The sequence below is a fragment of the Haplochromis burtoni genome, unplaced genomic scaffold (genome assembly GCF_018398535.1).
Source record: "Haplochromis burtoni strain Fernald_Lab_line unplaced genomic scaffold, NCSU_Asbu1 Contig_378, whole genome shotgun sequence".
NCBI lineage: Eukaryota > Metazoa > Chordata > Actinopteri > Cichliformes > Cichlidae > Haplochromis > Haplochromis burtoni.
The window spans coordinates 30,818-51,058 of record NW_024582739.1 but is presented as its reverse complement, the minus strand read 5'-3'; the positions used below and the strand labels follow the sequence as shown (position 1 = coordinate 51,058).

The 20,241-nt window shown below is 40.8% G+C and overlaps 2 protein-coding genes across 6 annotated transcripts in view; one reads left to right on the top strand and one right to left on the bottom strand.

The window, feature by feature from the left end:
* Positions 1-6,995, bottom strand: part of LOC102304630 — a 24,025-nt gene extending 17,030 nt beyond the window's left edge. Inside the window, exons 1-2 of one of the 2 annotated variants that reach the window (XM_005943666.3) lie at positions 6,903-6,995; positions 6,585-6,660 (exon numbers count right to left, since the gene is read on the bottom strand). In XM_005943666.3, the coding sequence (XP_005943728.1) occupies positions 6,585-6,654 (70 nt within the window). In that variant the 5' untranslated portion in view covers positions 6,655-6,660; positions 6,903-6,995. Of the gene's footprint in view, positions 1-6,584; positions 6,801-6,902 lie in introns of those variants that run through there. The other variant, XM_014340520.2, reaches the window with a different exon arrangement.
* Positions 3,951-18,316, top strand: znf362a (zinc finger protein 362a). Of its 4 annotated transcripts, none has more exons than XM_005943664.3 (9): positions 3,951-4,253; positions 7,425-7,488; positions 9,591-9,798; positions 10,058-10,183; positions 11,817-12,141; positions 12,347-12,571; positions 15,027-15,105; positions 15,201-15,359; positions 15,446-18,316. In XM_005943664.3, the coding sequence occupies exons 2-9, from the start codon at positions 7,426-7,428 to the stop codon at positions 15,563-15,565; spliced, it is 1,305 nt and encodes a 434-aa protein (XP_005943726.1). In that variant the 5' UTR covers positions 3,951-4,253; position 7,425; the 3' UTR covers positions 15,566-18,316. The 4 variants fall into 4 exon arrangements, with proteins under 4 accessions (XP_005943726.1, XP_005943724.1, XP_042085008.1 ...); XM_005943662.3 differs by having other exon boundaries at positions 9,558-9,798; XM_042229074.1 differs by lacking the exon at positions 3,951-4,253 and adding an exon at positions 7,199-7,339.
* The last annotated feature ends 1,925 nt before the right edge of the window (positions 18,317-20,241 follow it).

Here is a 20,241-nt window from a genome sequence, read left to right as displayed (position 1 = left end):
ATATATATATATATATATAAATATAATGGAACAAAAGGAAAATAATCTTGTGATGTCCTCCAAGGGCAGTCTAGGCTTGAAATTTTGACGTCCATTTTAGTGGCTGCCTGAAAAGCCAATCATGTATTTTCTACCACTTATCCGGGTTTGTGTTTTGGGGGGCAGCAGTCTGAGCAGAGAAGCCCCAAGTTCCCTCACTATGGCTATCTCTATCAGCTCATCAGGTGAAAGATGTAATATCTTTAGCGAGTCTTGGGTTTCCCCCGTGGCCATTCTGCTAATAGGAAATACCTGTAACACCTCACCTATGAGGCGTCCAGCAGTCACCTGACTAGGATGCCTGGTTACCACCTGAACTGGCTGCTTTTGATCCGGAGGAGCAATAGCTTTATTCAGAGTCCCTCTGAAAGATTGAGCTTTTCCTTCTATCTCTAAGTGAGAGCCCAGATATCCTGCAAAATACAGTGAAGGAACCATCTAAACTTACAAAAGCGTTCCTAAAAACTGAGCCTATTCATGAGAGACCCCAACACCGATTTCTATGGCATAATAGTGTCATGATGTGTGTGTGTCAGAGGACCCCAAATGCAGACTTAAACTCAGGCAGACAGAACTAAAACTTCAAGCATAGTAGGAAATGGTCCAAAGAAAAAATAAATCCAGGAAACAAATACAAAACATGTTAGAAACATCTCAGGGTGGAATAACAAATACACTGACAAACGATAAGTAGAAAACTGGCTACTTAAATGCACGTGGCTCCCCACGGGAAGTGAATATAGCTGGGGAACAACACAGGTGCAAACAATCAGGGAAACAAGAGGAAGTAAAAGTGAACACAAGACAGACAGGACAGATAACTATAGAGAAGCTAAAGCAGAAAGTGAAATGTGATAAATAAACAGTGAAGTGTGTGTGTGTGTTTATCATTTATTTGTAATAGAGTACTCCCAAAAACTTTGATCATACAGGAGAAAAGAACGCTGGCGTCACAATTAGCTAGCTGTTAGACTGGGGTGTTAAATGTGATTTTAAATAGATGATGAAATACAAATGCGTTTTCAACATCTTATGTAACAACAATGATGACATTTGCAAATTGAATTATTTCCCATAATAAATCAGCAACTCATTTCCAAACATTTTGCTTAGTTTAAATCAAAACAGGGTGAAAGGAACACTTTAGTTTGCATCTGACTAGGTGAGAGAATCCTTGGTGCCTCCCAGAAGACCAGGAGGAGGTGGAAGGGGGAAAGCGGTGGCATGGGCACCTCTGCTTTGGCTGCAGCCACCATGAAAAACAGCTGGATGTGTTAGTTAAGATAAATTTGTATGTATGTTGGAATTAAACTTTGAGGCAACAAACAAAAAAGGAAAAATGCAGCCATTACCTATGTTATAGTGTTATTCCTTGGCAAATATGAGCTGACCACATTTACTTTCAGCCCAAGTAAGAGCCACAAATGTGGAGTCAGAGATCTGCCAATTAAATCAGAGCCCACTGCTCTCTATGTGCACCTGCTTTGTATTTAGTGGCATTTGAATGCATTTTGTTTTCTCTGACTCATTTCAAAGATGGAAGAGGTGAAGTCCCACTGAGATATGCATTTTACATAGATTTGAATGTTTGTGTGTGTGAGCGCTTACGCTTATGCTAACAGCAAATATAGTTAAGAGGATGCAGAGAGTAAAGAGAGCTGCAGCATGTTAGTAAATGACACATTAAAGAAAATCATTCATTAAGGCTGCTTGTTGGCAGGTTAAAAACCCCAATAATGCAACAGTTCTGGACTAAATCATCTGATCTTATTAAGGCTCTGTTCTATGTTGCTGGATATTATTAGATTAACACCAAATATTCAGCCTACTTTTACAAGCAAAGACAAAAAGCTTGAAGCATCAAGTGCAGCTCAGCACGTCAAACAAAAATGGACCCCTACAGTCAACAGAAAATGTAAGAAGCACACTCAGCTGTGTAAACAGTCTTATCAGAAAGTAAAGAACGACCGCCGGTGTGATATTGGCACCTTAAAACAGTTTACAGCAATTAAATCACGAGGATGTGTGCTTTCAAACAATGTTAGTCAAATATAATCCATAAATGTGCCATGCTGTTTAAAAATGTTGGGATTGTCCCTTGAAATTCTTTTTTTAGAGAGATTTTTGTGTCAAAGCCAAGCTTACAATTCAGCATGTTATAGCATAAAGTATATGTTACACCTGCAGTAAAACATCACACTGAAGAACAGGCATCAGTCTAAGCGCTTTTATAAGCAGGTATCAAAGTTGGTTTGCTCCACCCTGCTACAGGACTAAAGCTAACACTGATGGCTGTGACATTGTGCAGTGTGACGGGCTGGGAAAAAAGTTAAAGCAACACGGACAAATTTCTGTATGCGGTAAAAGATAAATCACTAAAGAAAATATTCACATTCATGTACAAATACAGTTCAAAAATTTAATTTTACAAAAAAGAAAGAAAGAAAGCACTCCGTGGCTTTCACATCTGATCAAACAGACGTTTCACACAAGGAACAAAATCCAAGAAAAAGTGCTAATTACTACTATATGTGGTGCAAATGTAGCCATGCAGTATGTCATCACCAAGGGAAAAACAAAACAAAACAAAATAAAAAAACAGACCAGCAGTAATTCTTCATTAGACTCTTCCAAACTTCCATCTGTCCACATACATCCTCCTAGTCACTCAGGACACCAAACCTGTCTCACAGGTACATCATAGACCATTGAAGGTTCTTATCTACATCCTATATTATTACTTCCTCAAGTATCCTAGCAACCAAATGGATTAAAAATGACCCACCTTACTAAAACATCACATTAACACATTAATTGTTTTGAAGCAAAATCCAAACTCACCACTCTTGAACTTGTCTCCTTCAAACTCATTTCTGCCCAGTGACAAAGAAACAGCACAGTGTTTTTGCACTTCACAGGATGGACCATGAACGCTATGAAAAAAAACACAAATCCTATTCTTATTTAAACAAAACCTTTGTTTGTAAAAACCGACAGCCCCATTTTCAGTTCAGCATGTCTGCTGCTAAAAACATAAAAGTCTGAGATTACTTCAATACATGCTAGTATTACCTCAAAGAAGAGTGAGAGGGCATGTAAAAACCTAAAAACATTAAATAATTAAATTACAATTTTTAGAAGATTCACTTCGCACTAATGAGCCCCTTTCTTCAATCACTAAAGAACCACACTGACATCTTGATGCACGCTCAATCATCCAGGTAAATAAATCTCCAAAAGTTGATTCTGTTCATCTGGATGTAGTGTTTTCAGTGGAAAAAAAACTGAAAAAACTACGTTCCAGATGGACAGAATCAACTTTTGGAGAACCACACTGACAGTTTTATACTGCCTCAATCGGCCCCTTAAATAATGGATTGTTAGATACAATAAACCACCACAGGCATTACCTCCAGTAATAAATGACCAGTGGTAGTTTAGAGATGTCCCATTCCCTAATGTAAAGGGACTATGCTAAATATCTCCTGTTTTCATCATTGAGGCAAAACCTTCACCATCAGCTGAAGCCCTCTCTGTGGCAGCAGTGCCATCTCCTGCTGAGCTAAGCACAGAGCATATTAGCAGCCTGTCATGCTGCTGCTGCTGAGAGGATTACACTTCATATGTGTGCATGACCATCGTGATCTCCTACACACGGGCGCCAGCTTTTTACAGACCGTGTAACAGATTACACCTGCATAGGGCAAATCCCACTGTTAGGCTGCGCACTTGTTACCCCACCTCTCTCTCTCTCTCGCTCTCTCTGATGGAGGAAAAAAACCGAACAAAAGCAAAAATAAAAAAAAACCTCAGCTGGACTTGTGTTTTATTATTTGTGTGCACACCTGTTCTCAGCGATGACACAAGAAAGAGACACCCTTTCATATGCAAATATATAATATAACACTAAATAAAATAAAATAAGATAAAATGTCTTACTGCCAAAACAATCAGTGCACAGATAAATGTGAACTTTTCCATTGTGTATCTAACGCTACAGCGCAAATGCGCACAACATCTGCGAGGAAACCAGAAGCCAGAAAATGGGTTAAAAAATCTGTTTGAGCGCAGTGTTTTTACATTGAACAATTCCTCGCCTGCAGCACCCAGAAGTGAACAGCAGGCGACCCGGAAGATTTGAAGTCCGACTGAGAGCGAGCAGAAAGAAGACTCTAATCCTTTTTTAAAAATTGTTTCCTTGCTCGCTGGTTCAGGTACGTTGGCCACTCGATGCAATTTCTCTGCCTCTTTTTGCTTTTTTTTACCCTCCTTACCCCCTCTCTCTCTCGCTCACACACACACGCAGCTGCTCCGTGTCGCTTCGTCACCGTTTTTATTTAAGTCATGCAAAAGTTGGAATTACAAAAAAGCGCATTTGCAGCGCATTAATGGCGAATAATCACTTCGTTTTTCGGCCGCAGTGCCACTTAAAGCTTCCACGGCGCGTCAGGATTATCATCGACGTTTGGATTTATGGCTCAGCAGCTGCAGAGCATTCAGCAAAGGCATGATGATTGTTGTAGGAAGTGTCAGGGCTTTTTTTTTTTCCTCCTCCCCGAGCCGGGCTATTCAAACCTGCAAATCAAAGTAAACAATCATTCGTACGCTTAATGCAAACATGCCGCTAGCAGATGCGTCGCAGCAGCGTTTAATCACATCCGGAGAATTATCTGCTTATAATATTCGGATCTGCAGAATATGGCGTCCAGTGCTTATAAAAATAAGACTGGGCTGCCATTTTTGTTTTCCTTTTGTCTGAAATTTTTTAATAAACTGTCTGAGAATGTGGGAGAGGCGGCGGACAGGCCGGGGAGAGCGGAGGATCGTGTCTCTCCGGAGGGAACGGCTCGTGTTTAAAGCTGCTCGGGTTAAGATTTGCACAGCGGATCCCTTTTTTGTTTTTAACGGAGGGTTAAAAAAGCAGAGCGGGTACAGAAATGGGGAAAGTTAACGGCAACTTTTGTTTCAGGGAAAGTTGGATTTCAATTTTTAGAGGCAATCTCGAAGTCTGATCTATTTTTAAAGCTGAAATATTGAGGTTTAAAGAGGATGTTCTGGATTTAAAATGTGCTGCCAGCAGACCGAGACTGACTAACCAACTGTGTGATCGTTAGACTCTAAAAATGTGCAGATATATTAGTCTACTTATTCAATAACAGTTCATGCAAAATTAACAGCATGAAGCATGTTTACCGTGATTGTTTTTGAAGCCTTATTAAAGCTTTAAAAGTCGAAGGAAAATGTTATTTAACCCAATTATTTAAGCTACAAAAGATCGCTTCATGATTTCTATTTTCTGGGTGTATATTCACACCCCTTTCTCTTATTAATATTGCTAATCTATTAATAAATAGTCATAATAACCACAAAGTATCACGGTATAAATATTAACGAACCCAAAATAGGGAACTTTAATCTGCCATGTCTGTGGCTGTAAACATGAACATGTTTAAAACCTACATTTCAGAAGGTGACAGGTCAGACCTTGTCACGGTAAAAGCCTAAAGCTGCCACATTAGCCTAGAAGGGTGATGTGTCCAAGTGCATCATATGATTTAATTAATTCATCACCTGCAGGAGTTTATTTCTTCTGAATAAAACCAGTAACATTTTAAAAGTGTCACAGTAACCTCAGAGTTTTAAACAGCATTATTAAGTGACATTTCATGCTGTTGCATCGTGTGATTTTTTTTTTTGTTTTGTTTTGGGTTTTTTTAAAACTTGAACACCTGGATTAACTTTTCTTTTGTAGCAAGAGTAACCATAGACTGGAAATAATTGCACCTTTAACTTGCCATACTCAAGGTCAGATGCAGTACTACAAAAAATGAAACTAATCTGGCCAAAATTGGCACAATCAGTCCTTAAATGAGCAAAGCAATGCAGTCCTGACTGTATAGGACGTAAAAATTAACCTGCGGATTGACTGCTGACGACTTGAGCATTTCGCTGCTGTTGCATGCGTTTTCAGTGTGTCAGGATGTCGCGTCTGAAAGTGCCACAAAGCTGTCCGCTGCCAGACGGACTGCTAAACTGTGCCTGCTGCCTTAAGACAGAAATGGTCCGGGAACTGAAACGTATCCCCGCTGGCATCATTAGAGAAATATTTTGTGGGGTGCACTGTACGCTCGTACCCCTGAACATATCAGTTTTGTTTCTCTTGGCTCACTCATGTGGACTCTGTTCTGCCTCTGCTAAGCCAAACAGACTTAGGAATGGGGATGTGTGCCAAAGCATGCAATGCGAAATGTTTTAAAAAGAACTTCATACAGGGTTGAAAAGAGAAGTTATGGAAAGAAAGGCCTTCGGGTCAGGACTTGAGCAGTTAGTAACGTTCTCTGCCTGAAAAATAGGAGCGTTTCTGGCCGCCTGGTCAAACCAGCTTCTCGATAAAGCACTGTTAGGTTTGTGCTCGCATTGTGCCATCGTAGTCAACCAGGGAAGAAAACAATTAAGGTTAACAGCTGTGTCATTTACAAATGAGTGTAGCATGTTGTGTCTGTGAAGCAATACTTGTAGTCTGTGTTTATAATTGGATTACTGACCTTCTGGTTTAGGCACTGGCTGTCTTTTGGGTCTTGCTGTACTCTGTGCAAACTTTGCTCTGTTGCCCATCAGACTCTTAACCAGTCGGGGCCCCATGTGTCAAGGTGGAGACAGAAAAAGCGGGTGATTACGATCTGAGCCACTTTGCTTCTAACATTTCTGTTTTCTCTGATAACTGTTCCTCTAGCTGGCTGTTGTAATCTTGCGTGAGCCTCTCTCTCGGGCAGCATGCCCATCATGCTGACTTGTGGTTGGAGATCTTAAGGAAAAGCCTGACATCACTCCCCCCCCCCCCCAAAAAAAAAAAAAAAACTCACCGAATGCAACTTGGAAGCATCCTCCCTGCTATCAGTGATGAAGATGAAGTGTGAGAAAACAGCATTTTCTCACACACTTTTCGGGAAGCAGGAGGACTCATACAGGGTTTCTTTGAAAATGCTGTCACAAGACTGGAAAAGATTATCTCAAATTATCACATCTAACAGTCAGCTGCTGCACGGGTGGAGAGCTACTGACACATGTTTTAACCGCTGTGTGCTACATGAACAACAGATCCACACATAAATATATATAGGACATCGTTTTACCAGGATTCTCACAACAGTGGGTTCAAACAAGATCAATCTGAGGAGCCGCAAACTGGTGAAGGGTGCTCAAAATAACTTCCTGCATTGTTATTTAAAACTTAAAAACAATCACTCACCTGTGGAACCAGGGATAAGGTATCACACGTAAATGTGGATATCCCTGTCTTGTAAGTCTGACTACAGATGTTTCCTCAGTCCTGAGCATTTAGAGCACCGTTCACCTTTTTTATAACCCCTATGTATTTATTACAGGATGGCTGAACCCCGCTTTAACAACCCTTATTTTTGGCCTCCCCCTCCTGCCATGCCTGGTCAGGTGAGTGACTGTGGTATTCACCCTTGTTTCTAAACATCTTAACACTACACTCTACATGACTGTTTAGAATATTTTTTTGTTTTTGTTTTAAAATATATATATTTTTAAATGATCTAGACAAATAGAGCATTCAATATTTCATTTCTTCATAATTTGCTTCCAAAGAGCCAGGTGTTGTTGTAGTGTTTTAAATAGGTCTTGGGCAGTAGTTGTCCAGACTCTTAAAGTTGTTCTTTGGACCATGGCTGCGTTTTCACTTTTCAGTCCAGTCCTTGTACCTGACCATTGTCAGAGGAACAGATTTATGAATCAGTCAAGCTTAAACAAAGCACCAAACTCGAGCGATCAACCAGTGTGGTGTCTAAATATAACGATCTATGAAACATGCCAAAATTAAAACCGTTTGAAGGCATAAAACAGTATTTTTACACCAACAAGGTAATTCCAAAAGAGGTACTAACTGAAAACCTGGTATATCTTGGTTTTGTGTACAATGGAAGGGTGGCTAATGAGAAGTCATTCTTAAGGAGGGAACCAGGGAGAAAAAAAACTGAGGTGTGTATATATATATATATGGCAGAGATCATGATAAAGGTGGAGAGGTGAGTGTGTCATGCGTAAATACAGTGGAGCATCTTTCGTACTTTGGTGCTACATTTTAGCCAGTACTGTTGCAGATCTTGTCAAAATTGATGAATTATGAATGCAGTTGGCTGAACCACCATGCAATACCAACTGGAAAGCATTTCAAAGCCTGACAATGATCCCAAACACACTGCCAATGCATTAAAAGAATACCTGGATATAAAAACTCAGTGCAACTCTATCAGTCATAGATTAGATTGGTCTCTCCAGAGCCCATACCGCAACAATATTGAAGCAATGTGAAATCATCACAATAGAGACTAGAAAAAAAAGGCAGCCAACACACAAAGAAGAGCTTTGAATGTCCTTGAACAAGTCTGGAGAACTATTCCTGAAGACTACTTAAAGAAAGAAAGCTTGCCTAACAGTTCAGGTTGTGAATGGCAACCTTGAAAATTAAACACTGCCTTGGAAAATATTTGCCTTTAAGCTTGTTAGAAATGTACACTTAAAAAAAGTATGTTTTACCTTTATGCTAGCACGTTTCAGTAAATCACCTAGCCTGTATCTATTTACCTAGCAAAACATACAGAAATGAGGGGCAGCTTACGATGTTTGCACCTTACTGCACTTGGAAACATTTATTAGTTTTTCTGACATAATTAAATTTTAATATTTGTTTGTTAAATATAGAGCTACAACCAGAAAGTATTTAGCTTAGCCTAGCATGAATTTTTCTTTTTTTAAAAAAGCACATAACTACTGTATGTACAGTGATTTAAATAAAAACATGAGCACAACTAAATCCTTAAATGTTGATATGTAATTCGATTAACCTGGGGAAAAAACAATATTTAATATTTAAAAAGCTGTGATTTTGAAGGTGGTTAGCACTGAAATATTTTATAGCTTAGCATTGTGTGGCTAAGATATACACATAACTTCGGGTAAAACTACATTCTGATTTATTTTCATGTTTTTTTTAATTTATTTATTGCAGTTAAACAGGTGTGGCATGTTGGGGAAAAGCTTTTTAATTTGGAGAGAGCTAGGCTAGTTTTTTATTTTTTAAAACATTTTTTCCATTCTTTAAGCTAAGTTGTGCTAACTGCCGATTAGTTTTGGCAACACAGTTAGCATAAATCTTCCCATCTGAATACTGTCAATAAAATGAATATAGAGAAAGTGTAAGTGTATGTTTAAATAACAGTCATACAAACCTTGAAACCAAGGATTGTTGAAGATCACTCAGAGGAAGTCACGTTTTATTTTTAATTTTTTTCTGCATTATTCAGCAGCTACTACCTATTTGGGCTTCTTTCTGGTTTTAAAAATCATTTTAAAAAAAAGCGCCTCCAAAGGGAAATGGCTGGAAACGCATGTAATATCAGGTGTTAGCCACAAGAGGGAACCATTTCCTTATGAACTGACTGACTGAACTGATGGCTGTTTTCTTGTCACAAATGTTGTTTTCTGGCTGTCAGCTGGATAACCTAGTATTGATCAATAAAATCAAGGAGCAGCTGATGGCGGAGAAGATCAGACCGCATCATCTGCCCCCTGCTTCAGCCCCTTCCCAGCAGCCTCTATTGGCTACCTCCAGCCAGCCAGAAGGCGGCCAGCATGGGATATCCAAAGCCCAGCAGATGCCTGTTCTTCACAACCACAGCCCATCTCAGCCTGATATCGCCCTGCACGCCCGCCCTGCCTCCAGCTCAGTCACAGGTACTCCAGCGCTAAGTACACACCAGTTTCCTTAGTCTCCTGCAAAGAGTCATTTGCCTCATTAAAGGCTAATATAATTAGTAATGAAAAGTCTATTCACATGTCCACATATCAGGAAGTTACAGTTATGTAAGGGCGCACATATATGTGTGTGTATTCTTCAAATTTGGTGAAATTTCTTTAATAATTTTACTGTAATGTCATTTCATTGCATTTAGTCTGTAATTACACAGGCTGTGTGTGTGTGGTTGTCTTTCAGGCCGTATTCTTGGAGATGTAAACTTGAATCTAGATGACAAGGCAGCTATAAAAGCCAGAGGATTATGGGAAGACTGGCATCTGCGTCAACTCATAGATCATCCTTCCAGAACAAACCACGTCTCAGGTAACCATGCAGATTTCTGCAGATTTTATTGATTATTTAGAATTACAAACATATTTATGGGTGTGGCTGTAGCTCAGGAGGTAGAGCAGGTCAACCTAATCGAAAGGTTGGTGGCTGGCTGGTCCAGTCTCCATGCCAAAGTATCCTTGGTGAGATACAGATCTCCAAGATGCTCTCGGTGTATTCATCTTGGTGTATCAATGTGTATAAATGTTAGCTAGAAAGCATTTAGGTTCAGAAAATGTGATTGAATGAATGGGTGTCAATGAGGCATATTTTATAAAGTGCTTAAGTTGAGTAGCAAAGTGTTCGATAACAGCCATTTACCTTTTACCATATTTACAGAGCTAACTTTAAACACTAAGATTTCACAGCTTTATAATGAATACATTGTATTTTAAGATGAGAGAATTTAAATGGATGGATGGATGTAGACAATGTGAGCAAAGCCACATGGTAACCTAAACTAAGGAACTGCAGTTTAAACTCTACCTGTGCTCTTAAGCACCTGCAGACTGGGATATTTATCATTGTAAAATGGATCAACTAAACTCAGATGCAGCATCAAGTTATTTCCATTTGATTGTACATGCAAATTTATAGATTTTCTGTGGCATGCTACAACGTGCAGCATTATTGTGTCCAGGTGCCTAAACTGTGTCACGGCTTAATGAAGTCATGCCAGTCCTATTGCCAGGCAAATAATACTTGTGTGTGCAGTCCTGTGAAAAAGTGGAAACACTAGTACACTTTTACTGCTTCCATGTGAAGTTAAAGGGTAAGTAGAAACCAGGTGCTGCTAATATGTGAATAATTGACGATCAGCAAGTGAGAGCAGCTCTATAAAAGTAGAAGTTTTGTTGGTTTGCTGGTCTGAAGCATTCAGGTATGTGTGTGAACACAAGGCCACATTCCTGCCAGGAGTGGATGTCCCAGCAAATTCACCCCGAGGTCAGACCGTGCAATGCTCAGAGAAACTGAACTAGCTTGAAGGATTGTTGGAAGAAAACCTCTATTCTCTGAAAACAACATAGCAGCACACCTTAGGTTTGAAAAGTTGCATCTGAACAAATCAGTCCTGAAACAAAGTGGGGATGTTTGACCATAAGGCACAGTATTTAAACACACTCCCCTCATAGCAACTGTCAAGCATGGTAGTGGAGGGGAGATGATTTGGGCTTGTTTTTCAGCAAGAGGCACCTTGAGGTCCTAAAGTCAACTATGAGCTCCTCTGTATACCAAAATATTCCAGATTCAGCAACGGGACAAGATAGATCACGAGCAGAGCAGCAACATCTACAACAGAAAGGCTGAAAAAGAAAAAATCACAGTGTTACAAAGTCCACACCTCAAAATTTTGTGGCAGTACCTTAATTTCACCTCAGCGAACCAAAGACACACTGTAAAGTGGTGTCAAAGAGAAAACGTTTAATTCAAGTTATTGGTGTTAAAGGTTGTTCTACAAGCTAATGAATCACTAGACAGATGCTATCTTCACCGTTAAATTAAAATGAAACATTTGGAGACCCCAGGAAATATGAAATATCTTTGAATATCTATTTGATCCTCTCTGGATTTATGCCAGCTGAAAGGTAAACGCTTTGCAATCATGTCTTTGTCTTCCATCTGTTAGGTGTGGCGCTGGCATCCAGAACAGGCAACCTAAACACCTCGGAGATCATCACCCCCACCACGCCCACCTCAAGCAGCCACAGCCGGCTGGGTGGAGCTCCCTCCCCTCACCTCATCTCAGGGTTGGCCGGCCACGGCATGGAGCCTGGGAAAAACAGCGGTGGACTTGTGGGACTCCTCGGTCCTCCTCCAAAGCAGGAACGAGGACGCAAGAAGATAAAGGCAGAGAATGGGTCATCTCTTTTGGTGGTGCCCTACCCATTTCTAGCCTCAGGCAACGACCAGTCATGCATCACCATTGCTGCCAAAGAGGGAAAAACCTACAGGTAGCAAAAGACCTGCATTTACAGCAGCTCGTTAGTATTAATTAGTATTAAGTATTAATACAAGAAAGAACTTCCTCATAGCTTTAACAGCTTCCTCACGGCGTTAACGTGCAAAGGGGTTTGGCGACACTTCTGCTGTTTTTTTGAAACAATGGGGGTTGGAAGAATATTCACAAGTGCATCTCTGTTTCTGTTTTTGACGCAGGTGTAAAGTTTGTCCGCTGACCTTCTTCTCTAAGTCAGACATGCAGATTCACTCCAAAACACACACAGAGGCGAAGGCTCACAAGTGCCCTCACTGCACCAAGTCCTTTGCGAACGCGTCCTACCTAGCCCAGCACCTGCGCATACACCTGGGCGTCAAACCTTATCGCTGTACCTACTGTGAGAAATGTTTTCGCCAGCTCTCCCACCTTCAGCAGCACACCAGGTCTGAAATGTTTACAGTGTATTTGTGATAGTTTGTTTCGCAATTATGTTGTCATCTTCTAAAAGCACAGGGAACATAAATGCACGAGTCCTATTTTAACGTGACAGCTGGATCTTCCCCTACAGCTCAGTGTTTCCTAATGAGGATAATCACTTAATATTACAACATGAGAGAAAATATATGCTTGAACTTGACATATTTATTTTGTATTTAGCGTGAACTGGCTCTATAAATAATGGTAACTTGTAAGAACAGGAGCTGACGTTTGAGCCTGTTGTGCAGCCCGGTTTTCAAAAAGGTTGGAATTCTCTGTGACATGTACAAATAAACATTCATTTTATTAGCTTTGACTGTTCAACTACTTCTCTGAACAAACATTACTTTTGACCTTGAAGCAGATGAGCTTATAGTAGAAGAAGACCACACCAGATGCCACTCCTGTCAGCTAAGAGCAGGAAACTGAACTTCACCAAAACTGGACTACAGTGTATTGGAATAAATATTGTCTGGCCTCAGATTCATAAATTCTGATATGACATCGGGATTGTAGGGTAAGAATTTGGCATAAAGTATGGTGTAATGGTGTGAGGGATATTTCCTTGGCATGGTTTGGACCCCTTAGTCCCATCTGTACTTAGATGCCTACTTTCAGCAGGATAACACACCATTACACAAAGTTCAAATCACCTCAAACTGGTTTCACGAGCATGACAGTGAATTCACTGTACTCAAATGGCCTTCCACAGTCTCCTAATATCAATCAAATAGAGCAACTTTGGGGTGGCAAGATTGGCATCGTTGATGTGTAGCGGACAAATGTGCAGCAACTGTGATGCTCTCATATAAATATGGTTCAAAATCTCTGAGGAATGTTTCCAGTACCTCGATTAATCTATGCCGTAAAGATTAAAAGCTGTTCAAAGCAAAAGGGCAGCCAACCAGGTACAAGCAAAGAAAAGAAAATGCATCTTTTTTTAAACTCATTTAAACTCTGTATTTAATTTAAATAGTCCCATGACAACATAATAAAGCCAGACACTAAGAAATAGTATAGTTTTCTTTTCAATGTTCATTCTGAAGTTTGATGCAAGCAACAAAAGAATGAAAAGTCGTGTAATACTAAAAATGAATCAACTGATGGAAAATCTCAAAACTAATTAGCAAGAAGTCATGAACATGATTATATAGAGAGCGTCCACAAGAGGCAGAACCATCAGAAGTCCACATGGTTTTAACATGACGTGAGAGTAATGGGTAAGCTAAGTGTGTTGAACTTAGAGATTTTCATGTCATGAAGGCAGCTTCATTTTTCACCTTGACAGATAATTACATGAACTTATACTGAACATGTACTTTGGACAAGAGAAGATTATGGTCACAGTTTCTCTTTGCAATCAGCTGTAAATAAATAAATAAATGCAGAAACAACCAAAATATATAAACCTCGGGTGTCAATAAAAGTAATTTTCTAGGTAATAATATTCCAGCAAAAACATTTGCAGGCTAAAGTAATTGCATTGAACTCACTTGAAATTGCCTTAAATTCATTAATTGAGACCGGTTCCTTAAGTTTTAGTTGATTCTGCAGCTGATTCAAGGAGAAAGAAGCTGAAAATTTGATTGCTCTTTTTCCAAATTCAGTACAAACCTTTGGGGAAAACTAAAGGAATAACCAATAACTTCTCACATTATTAATCTTTGGTTCTTTAACACCGCGTGTCTCCTGTCCCGTCTTCCTTGCCTCATCCCCAACCGGCCGCAGCGGATGGCCGCCCCTCCCTGAGCCTGGTTCTGCTGGAGGTTTCTTCCTGTTAAAAGGGAGTTTTTCCTTCCCACTGTCGCCAAAGCACTTGCTCATAGGGGGTCATATGATTGTTGGGGATTTCTCTATTTTTTTTTATCATTATAGGGTCTTTACCTTACTGTGTAAAGCACCTTGAAGCAACTGTTGTTGTGATTTGATGCTATATAAAGGAAATTGAATTAAATTCAACTTTTTGGTGAATGTAAGTCAGTGAGTAAGATGTGAACAAATCAAGAATAGCCTTATAAATGAGTTACCAGTTCATGACATGACAAAGGAGACCACCCAGCCTGACCAAACAACCCAGTATTAAATAAGGCTTCTGAGGACACATGCATATATGTCACATCGCCATCATCAAGTACAGACCTAAAAGTGGAAAGAAGTCTCTTTCTTGCTTCAAAGGAGAGACTTTATTCTAAAGGTTGACCATTCTTTCAAGCATCTGTGTTGCTTTTTGCTGGCATTTTCTTTTTTTTTCCACTTTCCATGACCGAATTAACCTCACTGACGACACTTATTATTCATTGCTGTGCAGATGTCCTTGTAACTTGAGCAATCATTTGAATTCATTCAAAACTAAGTAGATTGCAAACATCTGCAAGCTGCCGGCTTCCCGTCTCACCTGTTGGTTCATTTTTCTCGTTTCAGAATCCACACAGGGGATCGGCCTTATAAATGTGCCCATCCTGGATGTGAAAAAGCTTTTACGCAGCTGTCTAATCTGCAGGTAGGTAAACATGAACTCTGACGTACTTTTTTTTTTTCCCCTTAAACTTGCCTGATGACCATTTGGCTTTGTGTGCGTGTGTTTTCTCTCTAAAGTCTCACCAGAGGCAGCACAACAAAGACAAGCCCTTCAAATGTTCCAACTGTTACCGTGCCTACTCAGACTCTGCCTCACTTCAAATCCACTTGTCTGCACATGCCATAAAAAACGCCAAGGCCTACTGCTGCAGCATGTGCGGCAGGTCGTACACCTCTGTGAGTTCAAAACCCGAGTCATGTTTTTAAGTCTCAATTAAGGGGCAACGGTCACATCTAAATAGCTTTCCTCTGCTTCTTCTCAGGAGACCTACCTTATGAAACACATGTCTAAACACGCAGTGGTGGAACACGTGGTGTCTCATCACTCCCCTCATCACAGGACAGACTCTCCCGCCATCCCTATACGGATCTCCCTCATCTGAGCCCTTCACGCGTCTCCTGCCCTCCTGTTTTCTGTGACATCGTCACTTTGGTCCTCTGATGAACCACACAGCCCGCTACTGGGATCCAAAAAAATGTGCCAGATTGCCAGTATTTTGTGACGAGGTGCTCTTTTATTGAGTATATCCTCCTGTCCTTCCTTGCTGACCAGACAGTATTATCGGGGGCATCCAAAGATGATTTCTCAGCACTTTCCGGCCTGAAAATCACAGGCCTAAAATTTCATTTTTCTATGTGACTTCACAGGAAAAAAAAAATGCTCCAGGCAGCTACATGGAAAACCTTTTTAACCTTTTTTTTGTGTGTTTCACAGATTTATTTGTCTTTTTTATACAGTCCTTTACTTTCTTTACTCTTTACAAAATAAATATATTTGCATCAGAAATAGTCTTCCATTAGCTGAGTGGCCAAGTTAACATAAAAGTGAATGCTTATATACTGTGTAGCTATTCATGTATATCGTGCCACTTCTCATGTCAGCTTCGTCAGCAACGTTTCATCAACCACATGACCGTAATACACACATCTTATTATTCTTATTATTTTCAGCCTGCTGCCAAGTTCAATCTGAGCCGCTGTGACTCATTATCAAATTTAGTTTTTAATTCTTTTCTTCTTTTTTTTTTAATTTTAGTTTTTGTATTGTTAAACAAATATGCTCAAAGCAATCCTGGAGAACTCAGTTTAATCTGGTCAAGGTTTAAAAGTTCTGAATGATGAGCACTGTTATAAAGTGTCTCATAAAAATATACTAAATAAACCTCCAAGCCACTGAAAAATGAAATAGAAGCTGTCATACAACGAATGCAAGAGTTTCTGCATTCAGTAGTGTTACAAATGCAAGGAACAATGTTTCATTACTCCACCCATAAAAGGCAAAATACCAAAAACAGCCCTCACGTGATAACCTTTAATCACTCTAGCTTTCAAGGTTATCTTCTATTTCACCTCTGAGTCACTTTTTGTGCTTCTGTTAACTTTAGATTGCTCCCAGGACCTGGGAGTAAACGGTGGACTGAATTTCACTCATTTACTCACAAGTTAAATGTTTTGGGAAACAAGTGCACATGCAGGGGGTGGAGGGCAAACACTGGTGGGAAACTGCCGTGTCTGCAATGCCCCATGGGCTAACGTCACAGTTCAGGTTGTTTACGCTGAAGATTCTAGATGTCTCTCAGAAAGTGACTGTAAAGCTCTGTGTTATGAATTGAAGGCTTATGGTTAAAAATAAATGAGTATGCTCCTGGTCATGCTCTCAACCTGATGCGCCACCTTGGGGCATGAATACCGTGGACTGTTCCGCTGAACACCGAGATGATGCTCAACATAGAAGTCCATTTGACACAGAACCTGCACATGTATGTGTGACTCTGATGGGCAGTGCAAATGGAAAATGCAAGATGGAAGCAGTACAGTGCTTCACAGGGGCCAAATTTAAAATCAGAGGTTTTTGCTTCTTATGGGTGGAGTTAAAAAATGTTATATGTTGTAACCCAAACATGTGTTACTCTCAGTTTAAGTTAAAACTGAAAAAATGGCAATGTATAATCACTTATCTTGCCAAATTTATATTTGTTTGTGTGTGTGTGTGTGTGAGTGTGTGTGTTGTGCGCTATTTGTTTTGTCTGTTTTGTATTTAATCTGGTCTTAAAATAAACCAATGTGGTGGCAAGACTTCCACCACCATTATTTGACAATAAGCTTTTTCCTTCTTGGTTGTGTAATCAAAGCATCAGCCTTATTTGAATATGTATTTTTTTAATTGATTTATGAATGAATATTTTGCCATTTTATATGCATTTAAGCCTTAATTTAGTTACAATTCTACATTTCATTTTGTTGTTGGCTTTACATTTGCCTTTTATGTTATAGCATGACGTATACTGTAAATAAACTATACCTACTGTCAACCCATTTTATATTAAATAGTTGTAAAAGTCTTTTTTCCCCTCCCCTCTTCGCTTTTGTGGTTGCACATAAACAAAATAAGCAAGAAAAAAAGACTTCCGGTGACAGAGGTGGGGAGGAATGAGTCGCAGGAACTCAAACTCACTCACTTACAGGAGTCCTTTAGGCATATAGGTTACCTGCTCAGAGCTAGGTGAACCATAGTGGAACTGAGCAAACATTGCACATTTAGTCCAATACAACAAAGTTGTGACTGACTGTAAACTAATGAAAGAAAATACTGTACAAGTCACCCTATCAGTGTTCATAGCAAAAGTCATGTCACACTGGTCCATTACACCAACTTCTCTGATAAACGTGTTTGTAGGGTGTCAACTTCACACCACTTATTTTGTTCTTCACACTTTAGACAGATTTCGACTATGTTTTTGTAACTTCCTTTAAAGAAAAAAATGGTTTAGGGCTGTTCAAAAAGAAAATAAAAGTGCAGCTGAATTTCTTTAGTGACAACTGCGGGGGCATGTCTCAAACTACACATTGTTGTTGACGCAAACAGGAGCAAAGAGCTTGTATTTGCGTTATGAGTTTATGAAATTGATGTGGAATAAAATCAAGAAAGTGCAGTTGTACAACTAAAGTCTCTGATCACTGTGAGCACTATCATTGTGTACTTCCAACTTCACACAGTGTGCAATGAAGTTGCTTCCAGACAGTAGTCACTTTATGCTTTGAAAAGTGACTTTTCCAGTTGCTCTTATGTCTGTCCTGGCAATTCTGATTAACTACATTCACCACTCATTTGTATTTCAGTTGCTCCCAAAAAAATGTTCCAAACCCAACTAATGATAAAAAGGCTGAAATGTAGGAGCACAGGATTTGAAAAGAAGATGATGCTTTAAGCTGTACAATCATCTTAAGAATAAAAAGAAAAAAAACAAACACTTTTTCAGACGCCATGGCAGAGCTGAGGCACCTGCCGGTGATAAAGTTGGGAGAGGGAGGCTGGGCAAACTTTTCAAGCACATGTCCTACAGGAGATGTTAACAGACAGCATCGTGATTGGGATAATAACAATAATCAGGCCTACACTGTTATGTGTGGCTGTGTGCAGACAGGAATAGGACCCAAGGTGCAGACTCTGGAGACAGTCGTGAACTCAAAACAGCTTTAATGTAAAACTCAAAATATAACATAACTGGAAAAAATCAAAATAAACTTTAAACCGGAGGACTGACAGAACACACAGCTAGGTAAACGGTAGATCGCGACACAGACACAGAGAAACACAGTGCTTAAATACACAGAGGGAGCAATCAGGGAATGGGTAACAGGAGGGAAACACAGCTGGGGGCAAATCAGAACTGACGAGACAAGGAAGCGTCAACTGAACACACTGAATGGTAAATGGCCTGCATTTGTATAGCGCTTTTCTAGTCCCTAAGGACCCCAAAGCGCTTCACACTACATTCAGTCATTCACCCATTCACACACACACTACTGGCGATGGCAAGCTACATTGTAGCCACAGCTGCCCTGGGGCGCACTGACAGAGGCGAGGCTGCCGGACACTGGCGCCACCGGGCCCTCTGACCACCACCAGTAGGCAAACATGGGGTTAGTATCTTGCCCAAGGATATTTGGCATGCAGCCAGGAGGCAGCCTGGGATTGAACCACCGACCTTCTGATTAGTGGCTGACCTGCTCTGCCACCTGAGCTACAGCCACCCCAAAGAGATAAGACAGAGACCTTCAAAGTAAAACAGGAACACACAAACACAGACTGAACAAAGACACAGACTCACATGCAGGCACTACAGAGGGAACAGAGACGTGGGACCAGGGCAGACACAGACACTGACTGGACACGGGGATATAGCAACTAAGGATACACAGAGACGCGAACTAGACAAGGGGATACAGCTGACAGGGGAGACAGAGCAACTAGAGAAGACAGAGACATAAACCAAAAGACAGAACTCTAACAAAGAAACAGCAGCATCACCGCCTGCAGCATCACTGCCTGGTCCCGCAGCCGCCACACTGCCGTCAGGTCCCGCAGCCGTCACGCCTTCATGCGAGCCTGGTCCTGGCTCGCCTGTGTGTCTTCATCCTCGCCTGGTCCTGCCTCGCCTGTGTGTCTTCATCCTCGCCTGGTCCTTCCTCGCCTGTGTGTCTTCATCCTCGCCTGGTCCTGCCTCGCTTGTGTGTCTTCATCCTCGCCTGGTCCTGGCTCACCTGGTCCTGCCATTGCTACACCGTCCTCAGGTCCAGCTCGGCCTGTACCACCTCGCCTTTGCTGGCTGCTTTCCAGGCCTCTAGTTGGACGACATGGTCATCGAGGTCGGCCTTCTGAACGAGGTCGTCGCCCCTGCTGCCTTCCACGTGGCCGGCCTCCGGACCTGTTCTGTCGCCGCCGCTGGCTTTGCGGCCGGCCTCTGGACCTGCTTTGTCGTCGCCACTGCATTCCACGTGGCCGGCCACCTGATTGGTCTTGTCTGTGTCGCTGCTGCTGCTGTCCACATGGCCAGCCCCCTGAACTGTTTTGGCCCTGTGCTGTCAACCTCCGGGTCGACCCCCTGAACTTTTCTTGGACTTGTGTTAAGCTCCAGTCCAGTTTTGTTTTGTATCAATGATGTATTCCTGGACTCTTGAGTTCTTGAATAGTTTTCTTGTTTTATGGACTATTCTGGACTCTTGCTCCTTGTTTTTCGTTTTGTTTCTTTTTGTTTATTTTGAAGGATTGTGTCTT

What these genes read in the sequence shown, in the direction of transcription:
- znf362a (XM_005943662.3), top strand. Translation starts at nt 7,426, where the DNA reads ATGGCTGAACCCCGCTTTAACAACCCTTATTTTTGGCCTCCCCCTCCT. An exon ending in CTCCTGCCATGCCTGGTCAG is followed by an intron (nt 7,489 to 9,557) that starts GTGAGTGACTGT and finishes TCTGGCTGTCAG; the next exon opens with CTGGATAACCTAGTATTGAT. An exon ending in CAGAACAAACCACGTCTCAG is followed by an intron (nt 10,184 to 11,816) that starts GTAACCATGCAG and finishes TCCATCTGTTAG; the next exon opens with GTGTGGCGCTGGCATCCAGA.